This window comes from Nannobrachium achirus (genome assembly GCF_963921795.1).
Source record: "Nannobrachium achirus genome assembly, chromosome: 17".
Lineage (NCBI taxonomy): Eukaryota > Metazoa > Chordata > Actinopteri > Myctophiformes > Myctophidae > Nannobrachium > Nannobrachium achirus.
In genome coordinates, this window is record NC_137824.1 from 58339432 (window position 1) to 58360773 (window position 21342).

Here is a 21342-nt window from a genome sequence, read left to right on the forward strand (position 1 = left end):
ACAAAACAAACGGTTTTGGACATACAAGGTTTCCACCCGACAACGACAATAAAGTGTTTTAAGAATCAAACAAAACCACATTTCCTTCCCATATAAAGTAAATGAAAACAAAACAACTTTTTGTTGTATTGTTTCGCTGCGTTTCCGTTCCGTTTTTCCAATTCGACACGTCAAAGTCATGCGTGAAAAACAGTGGGATGGAAACCGAAGCTGCCAGAAAGAAAAGAAAGAAAGGCTTTTTGACCCTTTTTATGCCAGAGTGAGAAACGCCAGCAGTAACAAGTCTGTCTGCTTCGACATCCTGCCCACTAATCAGCTTCCACTTCCTGCGGTCAGAGGTCATCTGTACATCCAATAAACAACCAGACCGGGAGGGGGGTGGGGGCGGGGGGGACGGGGGGCAGAGGAGGAAAGAGGACACTGCAAACGTCTGTCCGTTAGATGTCAATCATGTTTAGGGTTTTGATCTTGTTATGGTATGGTTTGTTTATGCAGCCCCCCCCCCCCTCCTCCCATCCCTCTGTTAGGCCAGTCAATCTGAGGTTATTTGACCCAAAAGAAATTGCAATATGTTGTTGTCGGGTGAAAACCTCTTATGTCCAAAACCGTTCGTTTTCGATTTATCATTTAAAAAAATATTTAAAATAGTGTTTAAAACAGCCGATCTACAACGCCTCGCACCTCGCGGTGCGAGGCGTTGTGTGCTTGTAGATCTGCCGTTTTCACTACTTTTGTGCGACGGCCTTGTATAATGAAGCAGGGCTTTACTTTGCGAAAGAACGTACACAGTTGAAACTTGGAGAAACAAGGTTTCCACCCGACAACGACGAATGGTTCAAGGTATTTTACGATCCTTAGAGTCATCCAAAAAATATGTTAAAAGTTTCCCCTTATATTCTTAGTGGATCAAGGTGAATTCAGGGGGTTCAAGTTTGGGTCCCTTCTCTTACTATACAGGAAAAAAAGATCCCCCCCAAAAAATCTTCTTTAAATAGAATGTGAGGGGTCTTTTCAAGATGCTGAATCCATTGCAAGCATTTTTTTTGCACGAAAAACACATCTCAGGCCCAAAATGGACCCCACAAAACTGAGCTGACCCCAGAAAAGTCATCACTCATCACTAAACCATAGTTTTGTGGGTCTGTTTTTAGCCTGAGGAATGTTTTTTTGTGCAAAACAAATGCTTGCAATGGTTTCAGAATCATGAAAAACCCCTAGTTGGACCCCTCACATGCTACTTAAAGAAGATTTTTTTGGGGGGTATTTTCTTTCCTGTATAGTAAGTGAAGGGACACAAACTTGAACCCCCTGAATTCACCTTGATCCACTAAGAATATAATGGGGAAACATTTAACATGTGTTTTGGATGACCCTAAGGATCATAAAAAACCCTGGATGATTACTATTGCAATTTATTTGGTGAAAGCCGCTTCCAAGGAGTGGCTTTGTCTGTCCCGTACCTGTTTTTTTGAGGATTCCCATAGATTCTCAAGGAGTGAGTATGTCTGTCCCCTACATGTCCCGTGCATGCAGAATTGAAGATTGGTCAAGCTTCACATGACAATTTGGCCCTCCAGACAAAATTATTCATTCATTCATTCAGAATTCATAAAAGTATAGAACTAAAGCACATAGAAAGTATAGATCTAGAACACAGAATGTATAGATCTAGAACACAGATTTCATAGCTCTAGAACACATAGAATAAAAATTCACCGCTTCGCTTCGAACCGAGGTTTGATTTTTTTTAGCTTAGACTGACTGGCCTATATTTCATGTTTTCCGCTTTTTCTCTCTCAATCTGTCATTCTTCTCTCTGATCCCTTATACTTACTTGCACATTTCTATCAGCACACACACAGGCGTGCACATACAAGCATACACTACATAACCACATGCATGCATGAATAAATGTATATGCACACACACACACACACACACACACACACACACACACACACACACACACACACACACACACACACACACACACACACACACACACACACACACACACACACACACACACACACACACACACACACACACACACACACACACACACACACACACACAGCTGCTTTGGGGGATATGCTCACCACCCCCCCACTCTGGCTGACGAGCCCAAAGAAAACAAAAGTGTGTGTCTCCCGTCCCAGAGATCACCTTTCACCATCTCATTTGTAACACCATCAGGAATAACAGCTGGAGACTGTGTGTGTGTGTGTGTGTGTGTGTGTGTGTGTGTGTGTGTGTGTGTGTGTGTGTGTGTGTGTGTGTGTAAGAGAGAGAGGGAGGGAGGGAGACAGAACGAGTTGGGGCGCGGGGAAGTAAAAAGAGTCGTCTGCGGAGCACAGAAGAAATATAGACAAAAGGAAAGTCGCAGTGGGGAGCAAAGGGGGAATTAAAGTGAATGAGATGTACGTGTATGTGACTAGACAAGACATACATACATACTGTGCATCAGGGGTCTTTACTGTGCATCAGGGGTCTTCAACAGGGCGTCCGGGACCCCAAGGGGGTCCTCAGAGTTACTACAGGGGGTCCGGGACCCCTAGGGGGTCCTCAGAGTTACTACAGGGGGGGCTGCCAAATCTTTGTGATTTTAAATCAACAACTTGAACCCTCGCATCCCTATTCTGAGGAGCACTTTAGCCAAAAATAGCAGATCTACGAGCTCTCAACGCCTCGCAACGGCTATTTTTTGAGCAAATAGGTTTGGTGTAGCTAGCAGTAAAAAAGTACAGAGTGAAATGTCAAGTTAACTAAAAAGTAAAAACACAAATCCAACAGACTGATGACAGTACTGTCAAACAAGTCTATGTTTCTATCTATGAAATCGATGAGAATCTCCATCACACATTTATACACTATGTAGAGGGGGTCCCTTGATTCATCTCTCTCTCAACTAAGGGGTCCTTGGCCTGAAAACGTTGAAGACCCCTGATGTACACATACATACACGCCTTCAGGGTCCATTTGTATACCATGTTGTACACAGTGTTGGGAAGTTACTTTGAAAGCGTAACTTGTACAGTTACAAGTAACTCGCCATGGCAGTAACTTGATCAAGTTAAAGTTATACCCCTGGAGAAATGTAACTTATAAAGTTTCAAGTTACATAGAAAAAGTAACTGAGTTTCTTCAAATTAATTTTTTTAGTGTTAAATTGAGAATGTACATTTGGTGTACATGAACAAAATATAATATCCTACCAAAAAAGTCACATGCCAGCAGAAATATGCCTCTCAACTGAGAGCAAATGTTGCCATTTTCTTTAGTAAACATCTGTGTTCCTAAAATAAAGTAAAAAAAAAAAAAACATCTTAACAAAACTTAAATGTAAAAGTATAACTTTGCTTGTAACTTCTTGTAACTTGAGCCAAAAATGACCCAAAAAGTATCTTAGTTACTTGACGAGTTACAGAAATATGAATGTAACTCAGTTACCAGCAAGTTACAGCAAAATGTAACTTAGTTACGTAACTCAGTTACATGTAACTTTAACTTCCCCAACACTGGTTGTACACACACACACACACACATACCCAACATAGAAAAGAAGAAAACACACACATGACAAGCAGACACAGGCAGGCGGGATGGATGTGTGTTTGTGTGTGGGATAACTGGCACAACACGGGTGTCTATGGTCCGGTGGGGGTTCTGGGGTGTTATTGCAGTCTCCTACCATGCTGGCATGCGCTCTCTCTGACCCCTCTGACACACGCACGCACACACGTGCACGTGCACAAACACACACACAGTTCACTTTGACCCTTGGTGCTGTCGCATTGACCAAACATACCCCCCAACCTCACTGAGACCACAGTATGGCTCTGTAGCGCCACAGTCACACAATTTATCACATCTAGTCTAGAACAATCTGGCTAGCCGTCGTCAAGCAAAAAAGTTCCTTTTCCTTTGCGAGTCTGTTCTTGAGAGATTACATCTAGAAAGAAACCACAGTCTGCACTATGCTTATCGATGGCCAAAAATAAATTCACTTTGTTGGGAAAATGAAAATGTGTTCAACATCAAAACCGCCTGTCTACTATTTCTAGGTAAAAACCTCCGATCTGCAGTCGACAACATGCAGATAGGTTTTTACCTAGAGATAGTTAGGCTATTGTTTTGTTAAATAACACTTTTTACAGCACTTAATTGAGATCAAGACATTCTACAGGTCTGTTACAAGTATTAAAATGTTTTATCAAAAGTTTCCCCAACTGACACCAATCATTAGCAATCAACAAGGCAATGCAGATAGGAGGTTTTGAGCTTCATCATTTTGCAACTTTTGTAAACCTGTCAAATGTTATGTTCTAGTCCAGGGGTTCCCAAACTTTTTTGTCTCAGGGCACCCCATAAATATTTTTTTTAATCAGAGGCACCCCTACATTATAATTTTCACTCCCAGCACCTCATATTTATAGCATATCGTCGTTGTCGGATGGAAACCTTGTATGTCCAAAACCGTTTTGTATTTATCATCTATAAAATGTACTAAACTTGTGAAAACAGCCGATCTACAAGCACAATGCGAGGCGTTGTGTGCTTGTAGATCGTCTGTTTTCACTAGTTTTGTGCGACAGAGGTTTCTGCCTGACAGTAATGATATTTTAGTGATTATGTTGCGAGCCATTTTGGTTAGAACTGACTGAAAATAACTTTGTACTTCAAGTTTAAAATGGTACTAAATATTTTTTCAAGTGTCCAAATGAATTCCAAATATCATCAAATGATCTCGCGGCACCCCTGGACTGCCGTCGTGGCACGCCAGGGTGCCCCGTCACCCACTTTGAAAACCCCTGTTCTAGTCACATGACATTCTTTTACAAAGTGAGGGGCAGACTGACCATGTGCAGCATAGCCTGTTCATCTGTGTAAGAAAGAGACAACTGTGCAACACTCCACACTATGCTATACTTCACACACTCCACACTATGCTATACTTCACACACTCCACACTATGCTATACTTCACACACTCCACACTATGCTATACTTCACACACTCCACACTATGCTATACTTCACACACTCCACACTATGCTATACTTCACACACTCCACACTATGCTATACTTCACACACTCCACACTATGCTATACTTTACACACTCCACACTATGCTATACTTTACACACTCCACTCCACACTATGCTATACTTCACACACTCCACACTATGCTATACTTCACACACTCCACACTATGCTATACTTCACACACTCCACACTATGCTATACTTCACACACTCCACACTATGTTATACTTCACACACTCCACACTATGCTATACTTCACACACTCCACACTATGCTATACTTCACACACTCCACACTATGCTATACTTCACACACTCCACACTATGCTATACTTCACACACTCCACACTATGCTATACTTCACACACTCCACACTATGTTATACTTCACACACTCCACACTATGCTATACTTCACACACTCCACACTATGCTATACTTCACACACTCCACACTATGCTATACTTCACACACTCCACACTATGCTATACTTCACACACTCCACACTATGCTATACTTCACACACTCCACACTATGCTATACTTCACACACTCCACACTATGCTATACTTCACACACTCCACACTATGCTATACTTCACACACTCCACACTATGCTATACTTCACACACTCCACACTATGCTATACTTCACACACTCCACACTATGCTATACTTCACACACTCCACACTATGCTATACTTCACACACTCCACACTATGCTATACTTCACACACTCCACACTATGCTATACTTTACACACTCCACACTATGCTATACTTTACACACTCCACACTATGCTATACTTCACACACTCCACACTATGCTATACTTCACACACTCCACACTATGCTATACTTCACACACTCCACACTATGCTATACTTCACACACTCCACACTATGCTATACTTCACACACTCCACACTATGCTATACTTCACACACTCCACACTATGCTATACTTCACACACTCCACACTATGCTATACTTCACACACTCCACACTATGCTATACTTCACACACTCCACACTATGCTATACTTCACACACTCCACACTATGCTATACTTCACACACTCCACACTATGCTATACTTCACACACTCCACACTATGCTATACTTCACACACTCCACACTATGCTATACTTCACACACTCCACACTATGCTATACTTCACACACTCCACACTATGCTATACTTCACACACTCCACACTATGCTATACTTCACACACTCCACACTATGCTATACTTCACACACTCCACACTATGCTATACTTCACACACTCCACACTATGCTACACTTCACACACTCCACACTATGCTATACTTCACACACTCCACACTATGCTATACTTCACACACTCCACACTATGCTATACTTCACACACTCCACACTATGCTATACTTCACACACTCCACACTATGCTATACTTCACACACTCCACACTATGCTATACTTCACACACTCCACACTATGCTATACTTCACACACTCCACACTATGCTATACTTCACACACTCCACACTATGCTATACTTCACACACTCCACACTATGCTATACTTCACACACTCCACACTATGCTATACTTCACACACTCCACACTATGCTATACTTCACACACTCCACACTATGCTATACTTCACACACTCCACACTATGCTATACTTCACACACTCCACACTATGCTATACTTCACACTCCACACTATGCTATACTTCACACACTCCACACTATGCTATACTTCACACACTCCACACTATGCTATACTTCACACACTCCACACTATGCTATACTTCACACTCCACACTATGCTATACTTCACACACTCCACACTATGCTATACTTCACACTCCACACTATGCTATACTTCACACACTCCACACTATGCTATACTTCACACACTCCACACTATGCTATACTTCACACACTCCACACTATGCTATACTTCACACACTCCACACTATGCTATACTTCACACTCCACACTATGCTATACTTCACACACTCCACACTATGCTATACTTCACACTCCACACTATGCTATACTTCACACACTCCACACTATGCTATACTTCACACACTCCACACTATGCTATACTTCACACACTCCACACTATGCTATACTTCACACACTCCACACTATGCTATACTTCACACACTCCACACTATGCTATACTTCACACACTCCACACTATGCTATACTTCACACACTCCACACTATGCTATACTTCACACTCCACACTATGCTATACTTCACACACTCCACACTATGCTATACTTCACACACTCCACACTATGCTATACTTCACACACTCCACACTATGCTATACTTCACACTCCACACTATGCTATACTTCACACACTCCACACTATGCTATACTTCACACTCCACACTATGCTATACTTCACACACTCCACACTATGCTATACTTCACACACTCCACACTATGCTATACTTCACACACTCCACACTATGCTATACTTCACACTCCACACTATGCTATACTTCACACACTCCACACTATGCTATACTTCACACTCCACACTATGCTATACTTCACACACTCCACACTATGCTATACTTCACACACTCCACACTATGCTATACTTCACACACTCCACACTATGCTATACTTCACACACTCCACACTATGCTATACTTCACACACTCCACACTATGCTATACTTCACACACTCCACACTATGCTATACTTCACACACTCCACACTATGCTATACTTCACACACTCCACACTATGCTATACTTCACACACTCCACACTATGCTATACTTCACACACTCTACACTATGCTATACTTCACACACTCCACACTATGCTATACTTCACACACTCCACACTATGCTATACTTCACACACTCCACACTATGCTATACTTCACACACTCCACACTATGCTATACTTCACACACTCCACACTATGCTATACTCCACACACTCCACACTATGCTATACTTCACACACTCCACACTATGCTATACTTCACACTCCACACTATGCTATTCTTCACACACTCCACACTATGCTATACTTCACACACTCCACACTATGCTATACTTCACACACTCCACACTATGCTATACTTCACACACTCCACACTATGCTATACTTCACACACTCCACACTATGCTATACTTCACACACTCCACACTATGCTATACTTCCCACACTCCACACTATGCTATACTTCACACACTCCACACTATGCTATACTTCACACACTCCACACTATGCTATACTTCACACACTCCACACTATGCTATACTTCACACTCCACACTATGCTATACTTCACACTCCACACTATGCTATACTTCACACACTCCACACTATGCTATACTTCACACACTCCACACTATGCTATACTTCACACACTCCACACTATGCTATACTTCACACACTCCACACTATGCTATACTTCACACACTCCACACTATGCTATACTTCACACACTCCACACTATGCTATACTTCACACACTCCACACTATGCTATACTTCACACACTCCACACTATGCTATACTTCACACACTCCACACTATGCTATACTTCACACACTCCACACTATGCTATACTTCACACACTCCACACTATGCTATACTTCACACACTCCACACTATGCTATACTTCACACACTCCACACTATGCTATACTTCACACACTCCACACTATGCTATACTTCACACACTCCACACTATGCTATACTTCACACACTCCACACTATGCTATACTTCACACACTCCACACTATGCTATACTTCACACACTCCACACTATGCTATACTTCACACACTCCACACTATGCTATACTTCACACACTCCACACTATGCTATACTTCACACACTCCACACTATGCTATACTTCACACACTCCACACTATGCTATACTTCACACACTCCACACTATGCTATACTTCACACACTCCACACTATGCTATACTTCACACACTCCACACTATGCTATACTGTGTAAGAAAGAGACAACCGTGCAACACTCCACACTATGCTATACTTCACACTCCACACTATGCTATACTTCACACTCCACACTATGCTATACTTCACACTCCACACTATGCTATACTTCACACTCCACACTATGCTATACTTCACACTCCACACTATGCTATACTTGGCAGTCTCAGTCCACACATTAGAGAGAACAGAGTGCTGGAGTACATGAGAGAGTTGGGGTACAGAAAGCATTGAAATTATCGTTAGGAATATTATCGTTTTCCATTATTGTGTTTTCTATTTGTGTAACCTTTTTGCTATACCACTGGATTTAATATTTCTTTCAGAATAAATTAAATAGCCAATAAATATTCAATAGTGTTGTAAGATCTCTACTGTGTAAATCAAGAGTAATCAAACACTGTGTGCGTGCGTGCGTGCGTGCGTGCGTGCGTGTGTGTGTGTGTGTGTGTGCTTGTGTGTTAGCGAGTGTTGATTACATGGTGATTAGCAGACAAAGGGCAGCTTCAAAAGGCCTAAAACACTCAGTTAGTTCCTCTTGTTAAATCCTCATGCCAAATGCTGTCCAGCTGTTTGTGTGGTAATTTCTTTTCCCTTTTCGTGCTGATGGGTTCCCAGATTGGCTCAGTGTGGTAACCAGTCATTTAAGTCTCCCACCCTGTATGTTATCTTGCACTGGTGTTAATATGCACATTGGTGCATATTAGAGGTTATACTGTGTAGCATGCATAAATGTATCTGTCCTACTGATAAAAAATTACTTTCGCTTAAGCCAGTGGTTCTCAACCTTTTCAGGCCGCGACCCCCCAAATAATCATATTTGATCTGGGGACCCCCCCACCCTGCAGGCCTGCACAAGCACTTGGAATTGTAGAAGTTGGCATTACATTTATTACACTTATATTGTCACTTTAGAAATGTGCAGGTACCCTGTATACACGTATACCGTTACTGTTGAGTGAGAAAACTGAGAACTGAGAAAACATTTTGCTAAACATCTGGGTCCCGACCCACAGGTTGAGAATCACTGGCTTAAGCCACATCAGTACTTCGTTACACAGCAAATAGTGAACATGCAACAGTATTAAATGCCCAAAATAGTTTAACCTTAAAATGAAACGATAACTGTCACTATTACAGTCATGCACTTTTAGGAGTGTATTTACTTTTTGAGTGGAAATGTTTTAAAGGACCTTTACCTGCATATCAGGGCAGGGATCTTTCTTGACCCCTAGGTTTGGTCAAGCCTACATTTGCATCTTTAAGAGGTTTGGGTTTTATTGGCCTCTGTGGTTGTTAGAGGCTATTAGTGTGAGTTAAGATAAAGTCAATGTTAGCTTTGACACTAGCCTGTCTGGCCTCTCGAAAGGTGTGTGTGTGTGTGTGTGTGTGTGTGTGTGTGTGTGTGTGTGTGTGAGAGAGAGAGAGAGAGAGAGAGAGAGTGACAAAGGAAGAAGATAAGATAAAGAAGTAGGGGACTTGGGGTCATAGAAAGAGTGAGAAAGAAAGAAAAACATTTCAATTACAGCAGGAGTGTTGAATGTGTGACACACACACACACACACACACACACACACACACACACACACACACACACACACACACACACACACACACACACACACACACACACACACACACACACACACACACACACACACACACACACACACACACACACACACACACACACACACACACACACACACACACGCGGGTGTAGTTAGAGTGTGTTTATCAGCAGGAGCTCAACAGAGGAGAAAAGTGTGTTTTGGACAAAATGAGAGAAAGGGTAAAGAAATGTGAGAGAGAGAGAGAGAGGGAGGAAAGAGTTGGTCATGTATTCTTTTCTCTAAAATTCACTGGAAGGCAGCAAGCATGTAACTTAGAACAGAGTTACATACATTTATCCATGGGTTACACATCTCCATTCAGAAACATTGCCATTCAGAAGATTGACTTCCATTATTCTAAATGGAGGTGTCACCTAAACCTAACCTTAACCCTAACCCTAACCCTAACCTAAACCCTAACCTTAACCCTAGCCTATCGATGACATACAGTATCTACAGTTTCCCCAGTTGACCTTTGCGGACGCCATGCATCAAATGGCATACTTTTTTTCCCAATGCCTAAAAGCCTAAAAGCCAAACAGATATGTAATTGTCAAAAACACAAAAACACAATTTAATCGTTAATCGCAATTATTTGAGTGACAATGAATGGTCATGTAAAATGTCCTAATCGTGACAGCCCTAGCAGCTACTAAAGAGTTGAATGTTTGGCCTTTATCATTAAAAGTGCCCAGCAGGACAGTCTACATTGTGTTGTTGGGGCACATAAAACTGCACTAGGTTAATATTCATGGCATGGATGATGTGATGGGCACGTCCTGATAAGGCAAACGCCGATAAGGCAAACGCTGATAAGACAAACTAATGTAGTAAACCTCCTTTTGTTATGGTGAAATGTGAGCTCACCTGCATCGCGTTTCATGATCCCATTCATGCGTTTATCGTGCGCTTGCCCAGGTCTTACGGCCTGGACATAAATATAACGATTGCATTCACCACAGCGCTTCGTAACTCGCGGGCACTCGCGCCTGTGGCGCTCGGGCGCGAAAAGCAGGACCAAGGTCCGCTGGCCTTCGGGCCGCTTGCAATGTCGTGGACAATAACTGTGACATATAACCATTGTATTGCTCAAAAACCATTGTATTGCTACGGTAGGAGACCCGGGCGCCACTTGCAATGTGTTTGCTTTATCAGCGTTTGCCTTAGCAGGATTTCCCCGATGTGATGGGGAAACATTAGCTGCTTAAACGCTAGCTCATACCCTTTGCATGCTAGGCTTGGCAGCTACACTGTACCTACACAGCCTCATTCTCATCCTACTGTACCTACACAGCCTCATTCTCATCATCTTTGTCCTGCTGTAATGTTTTCTTTCCCCCCACCTACAGCTTCATTAACATTGCCCTGGTAATTACATTCCTACGTAATGACTGTATGTGAAACAGGAGGTTGTAAAGGGTTGTGGGCCGGGGAGGGTGGGTGTTTTCTCGTTTCCATCTATCCTGTAGTATTTATGCACAGGGTCTTATATATGTTTGCAGAGGATGTTTATGTTGTTCTTTACACTTTGGCTCAATGTGCTATCTGTCTTGTCTATTCTATTATTCTGGATGTCTATGCAGTTGTTTTCAATTCATGTGTGCTCTTGTTCTCTCTCTGTGTGTGTGTGTGTGTGTGTGTGTGTGTGTGTGTGTGTGTGTGTGTGTGTGTGTGTGTGTGTGTATATATGTGTGTGTGTGTGTGTGTGTGTGTGTGTGTGTGTGTGTGTGTGTGAGTGTGAGTGTGAGTGTGTGTGAGTGTGAGTGTGTGTGTGTGTGTGAGTGTGTGAGTGAGAGAGAGAGAAAGAGAACACTGTTTCCTCTCCTTTTTCCATTGTTTTTATCATCTATTTGTTTTTCTAACGTTTGTGCACACGCCGCAGGGTTGCATTCAGACACGCAGTGAATTTGTTGATGTTTTCTGATTGTTTATAGGTGTGCATGTTTACATGAAAAGAACATGTTAAATGCAACCACTGAAAACAGCTACTATTATTTTAATTCTGGCGAAAACCAGGACAATTTTATAGTGAATGTTGAAAACCGGGACATATATTAGTGTTTTACACCAGGGGTTTTCAAACTTTTTTTACTCAGGGCACCCCTGTAAATACCTTTTTCATCCACGGCACCCCTGAGTTACAGTACACTGTTAATTTTTAGAATCTTACATCATATTGGAGAAATATCCGTTTCTATCAGAACTGACTGAAATTATCGTTATACTTGACGTTTAACCACTTGAACCCCAGCATGCTCATTCTGGGGGGAAGGTTCACCAAAAATAGCCGATCTACAAGCTTGTAGATCTGCTATTTTTGGTGAAGAGAGTCAGGTCTGTTTTACTAAGCATAGTGAAGTGATATTGATGCAGTGATATTGATGAATTCCAAATGTTATCAAATGATCTCGCGGCACACCTGGACTGGCATCACGGCACCCCAGGGTGCCCCGTCACCCACTTTGAAAACCCCTGTTTTACACTATTACACGCAGCTTGAAAACTGGACAGTCCCGGCCAAACCGGGACGTCTGGTCACCCTATTATAATACCAAACGTAACCTAACCTCACCAGTGGCAACGTTAGGGAAGGTTACATGGGCAGACATATCGTATCTGAAGCCAAAACAAATCAAAGTCTAGGGAAGGCAATTTCCTTCACTGTAATAGACCCTTTAAATGCACCTTTTAAGTACACTTTGTGCTAAATTAGATGTACCCTGTCTGGGCTACAGAACATTAGCATTTTCCATCGTTACTGGGATATCAAAGTGTCCCAGTGTGTGTGTGTTTTTTTTTTGGAGGGGTTCTTATTTACAAATGTATGTTTATGTGGTCACCATGGCAACCTGCCCCCGATACACAGACATCTCTGGGCAATCTCTTGGATCACTGTCAAGTTAGGTTTGTGCTGCTATCATAGTAGGTGGTACACAGTTGGTCACAGAGCTACAGAGGTTTGTGCTGCTATCATAGTAGGTGGTACACAGTTGGTCACAGAGCTACAGAGGTTTGTGCTGCTATCATAGTAGGTGGTACACAGTTAGTCGCAGAGCTACAGAGGTTTCGCATTTCTTGCGACAGATTCCATTTATGGCATGCATTGTTGTCACTCACTGAGGGGATTACAGAGGTGTTTGTTTGTACCTCCTGGAGTTTGGCTCGTGAGACTAGTTACTGTAGTACCTCTAACCACTGTTGGAAAAGTACTCAAATGTGTTACTTAAGTAAAAGTGGCAATACTGCAATGTAGAAATACTCAAGTATACAAGTAAACGTCCGGAATTCAAAATGTACTTGAATAAAAGTATGACACTATATTGGCATCAAAAAGTACTGAATGTACCAAACTAGTTGACCACTGCTCCTAACCTCCTCGGCCAACGTCTCCTCAAAACTATGGATGCTTTCACCGCTGGCAGAATGAAGCCTGGGTCTAACTGACTGACTTAACCTCTGACCAATCACAGTAGCCAGACGTCCTTTGGATAGTCAGAACTAGAGGGTGCAAGACCACCGGCCGAGGAAAGTTCTGAGAGACACATCCAAAGTTCTGAACCACCTCATTTAAAGTTATTATCTACTCTAGTCTCTGTCTAAACAAAGTTTGGCTGTTCGAGATGCAGTATGCACTTAAAGGACCACCTCACCTCCGGGACAACCAGATACTTTTTTGTGTTCAATCTGTGTTTTTAGATATTTTAGTATTTCAGCATGCTACAACTGCTCATATGATGCAAAATGCATCATATGACCAGTTGTAGCATGCTGAAAACTGCTGAAATATTAAAATATCTAAAAACACAGATTGAACACAAAAAAATTACTCAGGATGTGTTGATCGTGTCCCAAACAACAATAAAATAAGATCTGGTTGTCCGAGAGGTGAGGTGGTGCTTTAAGGTACTGTGACTAAGACGATAGGTCGCAGATTTGATCACGTCAATGGTAGGCAATATTGAAACAGATCTACAAACTAACTTGTCACATCGCAACACGTTAGCGTGTAGATCTGTTCCTTTTGGAAGCGAGTCAAGCAACATCGTATTATGGAGTATACCGTTTGTTTTAAAATGTTGAGGATAGGTTGCGTTGAACATTGATACTGACATTGTTTTCAACTGAATTCAAAAACTAAAAGACAATGGACCGCCTGTGCTCCAATGATTTGGTTAAATGACATAATGGCTCTTGTCTTTCGACGCTAGACCTGGAAGAGTGTTGTGGCCACACTTTATTGATTTTTAAGTCTCAATAACCATTTAACTTGGTCTCACACACAGAATTCCAGCAATTTTGCACAAAATGACCTTCAGTCCAGACCCCAACAGAGTTGAATGGAAGAGGTTGTTGTCATCCATTAGCATCAGTCTATGGAGTCATCAACTTCATTTAAATGTATAGTATTTCTCTATTGCTTCTTTGTCTTCTCTCTCTCTCGATCCGCATCTTGTCCTCTCCTTCCTCTGTCCTCCTTCCTCTCTCTTATATGTCACTGTCGGGCAGAAACCTCGTATCTCCCAAGTTTCAAATTTGTACATGTCACCGCAAAGTAAAGCCCTGCTCCTCCCTCCACACAAGGCCGTTGCACAAAAGTAGTGAAAACAGCAGATCTACAAGCACACCGTGCGAGGCGTTGTGTGCTTGTAGATCGGCTGATCACTAGTTTAAATCATTTTCAAAATGATAAATACGAAACCAACGGTTTTGGACATACAAGGTTTCCACCCGACAACGACGGGTGGAAACGGCTCTGTTCTTCTCCAAACCCTTTCTTACATTTCTCTTTACTTCGTCATCGTTCAGAAACTCCTTCCCTTTTCTGTCTCGTCCTCCTATCTACTCACCCTCCTGCCCCATTTCTCTCTCTCTCTCCCTCTCCCTCCCTCTCTCTGTGTGTGTGGCTGCCCTTTCAGTTTCATTCAGATTAGCGAGGGGGAGGAAATGCTGTGGCATTGCACAGCAAACGTTCCCTAATGGGCTAATCTAATCTCATCTCGTTGCAGTCTATGGCCCTGTGTTTACGTTTGGCCCGTGTCTGCGATGGTTGCCTGGTTTCCTGACGCTGAATGAATCTCTATTCGCTCTGAACTGATCTCTCAACTGATCTCTCAATAACAGGCGCCACTGCCATCCGTTTAACTTTCAAGAAAGAAAAGAAAAAAGTGGAAAAAACAACAATAAAAGTAAGCAATTTACCCCGAGTGAGAGGACATTATGCTCTGATAATGTCCTGTGTTAGGGTGTTATCGGACGAGGCGAAGCCGACTACCTCCTGAAGTCCCCGGATGTACACTGAGGCTCATTGATCTCGGACAAGTCCTCACACAACTTTGCGGCAGTAGTTCTCTCATAACCTCCGGAATTTAGCCAATCAGAATCCAGTATTTGAACACGTGACTCGAAAAAGTGGTAGAATGCTGTATTATTCTCGCTCCACCGGCTGTCAGACTGTCGCGTCACACTTTTCCCCTATACTCATATCTCCGCCACCGTTGACCCTATCCATGCCAAACTTTGCACACACGCTCCTTGGCTGCCAAACCACAACCTCCACCCCTCATTTCTCAGACACTGCTCCTACAGATTTTGCCCTAAAATCATGCAAAGCGGTACACAGTATCTCTAAAGTCATGTCATCAACATGGATCTGTCCCATTTCCCATATTCCCTCCTGATTGGCCACCATTGCCTTCTAAAGTTTGTGTATGCGACCTGACGGTCGCTTATCTCCCGATTAGGGAGTCTTACTGGTTCTTAATGAACCTCTATCTATCCAGGCTAATTTGAGTGTGCATTAGCTTAGCATTAAGTTAGCTTGTATGTACTGTATTCACACACCTGGGAGCTTACTGCTCAGACTACTGAATGCAATGTACAGTAAATAATAATCTAGACCAGAGGTCTTCAACGTTTTCGGGGCCAAGGACCCCTTAGTTGAGAGAGAGATGAAGCAGGGACCCCCACAACCTGTTTATAGATTCCATATAGTTTCATCGTTTGGCAGCACAATCATCAGTGTATTTTGGATTCATGTCAATTTGTGTTTTCAGATATTTAACCACTTGAACCGTCAATACTTAACAAACTTCACCTTTCACTCTGTACTTAGTCTGCTCTTTTCCCGCTCTACAGCAAAGCTCTTTGACGAAAATAGCCGATCTACAAGCTCACAATGCCGATTCTGCTATTTTTGGCTAAAGTTCTCAGAATATGGACACTAGGGTTCAAGTGGTTAATATGAAAAAGGAGGGAAAATGTTTCTATCACTCAAAGATTTGGAGGACCCCCTGTAGTAACTCTGAGGACCCCCTGTTGAAGACCCATGATCTAGACACTTAAGCCCTTTGCTCTGTTGACTGGGATCCCCCAGAGCCCTACACTTGGTACACTCCTTTTTTCCCCCCACTACACCAAATCTACAAGATCTACAAGCTCTGATGGTCCAGTCTTCTCCTCCCTGTGGCAAGCTGTTAGCATTATGAATGGCTTCTCAGCCACACAGACAGCGGACGCATGCATGCGTGTTTTCTGGTGTAGCCCGGACGTCAAAGAGAGATAGAGAGATAGATAGATAGATAGATAGATAGATAGATAGATACCTTTATTATCCCAAGGGGGAAACTCAGTTGCCCAATGGTAGCACAGCAGTATAAGGTTATTTACAAAGTTACAGAGAAGTAAGAAAAGGTAGGAAGAAACAAGAACAGTACTGTAACAGTAAAGAGAAGGTGCATCAAGAGAGGGGGGGGGGGGGGGGGGATAATATATAAATATATATATATACATATATATATACATAAAGTGTCTTAGGGCACAACTATCAAAATAGTACAGTGTCCACAGAGATCCAGAGTCCAAAGAGACCATAGCAGTCAATGCTAGTTAGTGCAACAAGTATCTCACTGTCATTGTTAAACAAAGCAAAATATTCAGAAACTACAAACACAACCTAATAGTGCAATGTCAAAAATCAATGCGAAAAAAAAAAAAAACAGCTCAAAGAAGAAGAAACGAGGAAGTGGTCAATACAATGCAAAACAGAAGGTGTTTAAAACACTAGCATCTAAAAGTGTGTCATGTCACTTACCCCTGGCAGCGCCGGTCATCAGAACCATCTCTGCTGTGAGCAGAAGGAACCACAGAAACTCCATCACGGCACAGCAGACGATGCTATCTTCACCTTCTGTACCTGAGGAGAACATGAAGCACACATTTTAACAAATATGAACACACAGGGTAGCGCTGCGAGCTTGTAGATCTGCTATTTTTGGAAAACCTTATGTTTCTATGTCAGTTGTGCTCAAACTTTTTCATGTGAAGGACCCCCAAAATGATATGTATTTGGCCACGGACCCCCTTCTCAAAATATTTAGTTCCAGCGACACCCCAGAATTCAAAGATTTCACAAAATAGCAGATCTAAAAGCGTGTAGCGCGTCGCATTGCGACATGCTGTGAGCTTGCAGATCTGGTATTTTTTTGGCAAAGAGATTTGGTCGAGACTCGAGAGTGAAAAAAAAGACTATCAAGTATGTTATTTCCAGCTCCGTTTGACCAATTATAGAGGGTTTAAAAATGGTACCGGAGGATAATTTCACGATAAATTTAAATCTCCACGATTATTGTGAGGGTTATATTTATCACGATTCAAGGTTCAAGGTTCACGGTTGTACTTTATTGTTACGTCTTTTGTACAGGTACATTAGAGTAGAATTTTCTTTTGTTTGGCATCCTTCAGACAATGCAGTCGTATATCAAAAAACAATATAATAACAGCAAACCACATCTAAAAAAATAAATAATAATAATCTAAAAAGGTGTAAATAATAGTAAGACGTAAAAAGTGCAAAAGGCAAAAGAGCAACAGGAAAAGAAAAGAGCATCCTCAGATGTACATGTGCAAAAAGTTTGGCAAATTCTATACGCCAACAGCATATTTTTCCAGTAGTTGCTACTGTACTGTACTTAACTTTTGTAAACATCTTCACTCGATTATATCGATTATCGTCCCATCCCTAGTATAAAGGAGTTTTTTTCTGAATTGTTAACAGACTAAGCCCTGCAAAAGATCACCTCTGTGCCAAAAGCTATAGAGTAGTGAAAGGCCACAGACCGTCCAATCTTAATGCCATCTGACTGGTGGTCGTTTTCCACTGTCTGTGTAGCCTAACCAATCCCAAGCAGGGGTGTCGCACCAAATTCTGGGCCCTGGGTACTTTAACTATTGAAAAATAGCAGATCTACAAGCTCGCAGCGCGGCACCGAGTGCCGCGCTGCGAGCTTATAGATCTGCTATTTTTGAAAAATCTTGAAAATAGTCTTTGAATATTTCGAATCCTTCTGAGTTTATTTTTAAAAACCTATGTTTCTATGTGTGCAGTGGTGCTCAAACGTTTTCAAGTGAAGGACCCCCAAAATGATATGTATTTGGCCACGGACCCCCCCATCTAAAAATGTTTGGTTCCAGGGACCACCCAGAAGCAACACTTGAGAGAATAGATATCACTTAAAAGAATAGATACAGTATATTCAAAGATTTGCACACATTTTCACGACTTCTCAAAGACAGCAGATCTACAAGCTCGCAGCGTGGCACTCGGTGCCGCGCTGTGAGCTTGTATATCTGCTATTTTTGGAGCTGTGTGAAGCACAGGCTCCCTATACGTGGCCGTGTGGGTCTGTGTGTCTGTGTGTCTGTGTGTGTGTGTGTATGTAGCCTGAACTTCCTAAACTTCGGCACGCCACTAGTCCCACAGTTTTGCCACCACACACTCGCGCCATATGTCAAATCGACCGGCTTACTCGGGAATCATGGGCTATTACTTTTCTAAGAGAAAGGTTCTATAGTTTAATTGATATTAATTTATTAGTGAATTAATTTTCCCCATTGACTTATAATGGGAATCGCAAAAACTCACATTCAATTATTTGTCTCTCGCAAACCATAGGGGCTAGAGTTTCAAGACTTGGAGAGGAGGTTCATAATGATTTCAAGGATTAAATAAAAAATAATTGTGTCATTTGGCCGCATGGTGGCACTATAACACCCCACTTTACGTTTTGGCCTGTAACTCTTGAACCGTAGGTCGGAAAATTAAAAATATTTTTTCCCTGGATTCCTTGGGTCATGACGCATCTCCCCATATAGGCCACGCCCATTTGCGCCATGATAGATTTTCCGCCATCTTGAATTTTCTCCAAAACACACTTTTTGCTCCTTTTCCTACATATTTTCTTCAAATGTCACAAAAAACGGTACACATGATCCACACACACACACACACACACACACACACACACACACACACACACACACACACACACACACACACACACACACACACACACACACACACACACACACACACACACACACACACACACACACACACACACACACACACACGGGTGTGATTTTTCAATAGCTAAAGTATAAAATAATTCCAAGCCCCTCCACCTTGGGCCCTAGTAACCCAGTCCCACTCCCCCCCTCCCCCCTTGTGACACCCCTGATTCCCAGAGTGTAACTGAACCTCAAGTTATTTAGCGGGGAACATCCCATCACAGATGCTTTTATCGCATTAACATTGCGGTCGCGCCACCAGGAACCTCGACAGAAAGCAACATGGACCATCTCTTGGTGCAGTACGGGGTTCAGTGCTAATAATCAAGAAAGCTTCATTATGCCATGACAAGTGAGAAGTGACCACAAGATGCATTTTGTAAACAGAATCAGACAATTTACAGGTGCCATTTCTTTTTTGTTGTGCAAACCCTCAACATTTCAGTTGCAGGAAAGAAAGGCAGACAGAGCAAGTCAAATAATGGGAAGGCACAGTCAAAATCAAATATATAAAGTCACTATGGAAGGTGTAAAGAATAGCTTGCATATTATATAAAATCACAGTACCATGTACTGTAATGGAAAACAGAGCATCACATGATGCATGCACAGATCAACCACAAATTCATTGTGATTCCTCCACTTTGAGAACCACTACTTTTTAGACATGTCCTTGAAATTACAAGACTGACTGATCTACAACATGTTTGTGTCTGGGTTTTGTGGTCTGACTAATTGAGATCAGATTCACTTAAGGCAAATGTGTTCCAAAGTGTAGTGAATGGAACCGACAAAAAGATTAGACAATGAGAAGAAAATGTATCAACAGGTGGCCACAGAATCACTCTGGGAAGAGGAGGGCATGTCCCCCTGTCTCCTTCTATTTAATAATGTTTGAACAGACATTTATAGGAGCTGTTAATTATTAACTGCTCTCCCTGAAAGTTAATGTCAGAAAACTCTGACAGTTCTGTTTGTTGATTCAGATTTTGGGAGCCTGAATTTTCAAAGTGGGTGACGGGGCACCCTGGGGTGCCGCAAGATAATTTGATAATATTTTAAATTTATTTGGACATTTAAAAATATATTTAGTATAATTTTAAACTTGAAGTACAAAGTTATTTTCAGTCAGTTCTAACTAAAATGGCTATTATCTTGCTTTCCTCGGAACATAATCGCTAAAATATGCTATATAAGGTGCTGGGAGTGAAAATTAGGAATATAATAAGGTAGGCGTGCCTCGGATGAAAAAATATATTTATAGGGGTGCCCCGAGCAAAAGAAGTTTGGGAACCCCTGGCATAGGGACAGGGTAGACTACTCTTCACATGATGCAGCACAATGAAGATTTAAAACAAA

At 42.0% G+C, this 21342-nt stretch overlaps 1 protein-coding gene across 3 annotated transcripts in view; it reads right to left on the reverse strand.

Moving 5' to 3' along the window:
- The window catches only part of fgfrl1a (fibroblast growth factor receptor like 1a), a 415817-nt gene that overhangs the window by 387056 nt on the left and 7419 nt on the right, over positions 1-21342 (reverse strand). For all 3 annotated transcript variants that reach the window (XR_013962900.1, XR_013962901.1, XM_080745653.1), the window contains exon 2: positions 17729-17830. Coding sequence is in view for 1 of the 3 variants with exons in the window: in XM_080745653.1 (XP_080601779.1) it covers positions 17729-17792 (64 nt within the window). In the remaining 2 variants the exon portion in view is untranslated. The remainder of the gene's footprint in view (positions 1-17728; positions 17831-21342) is intronic.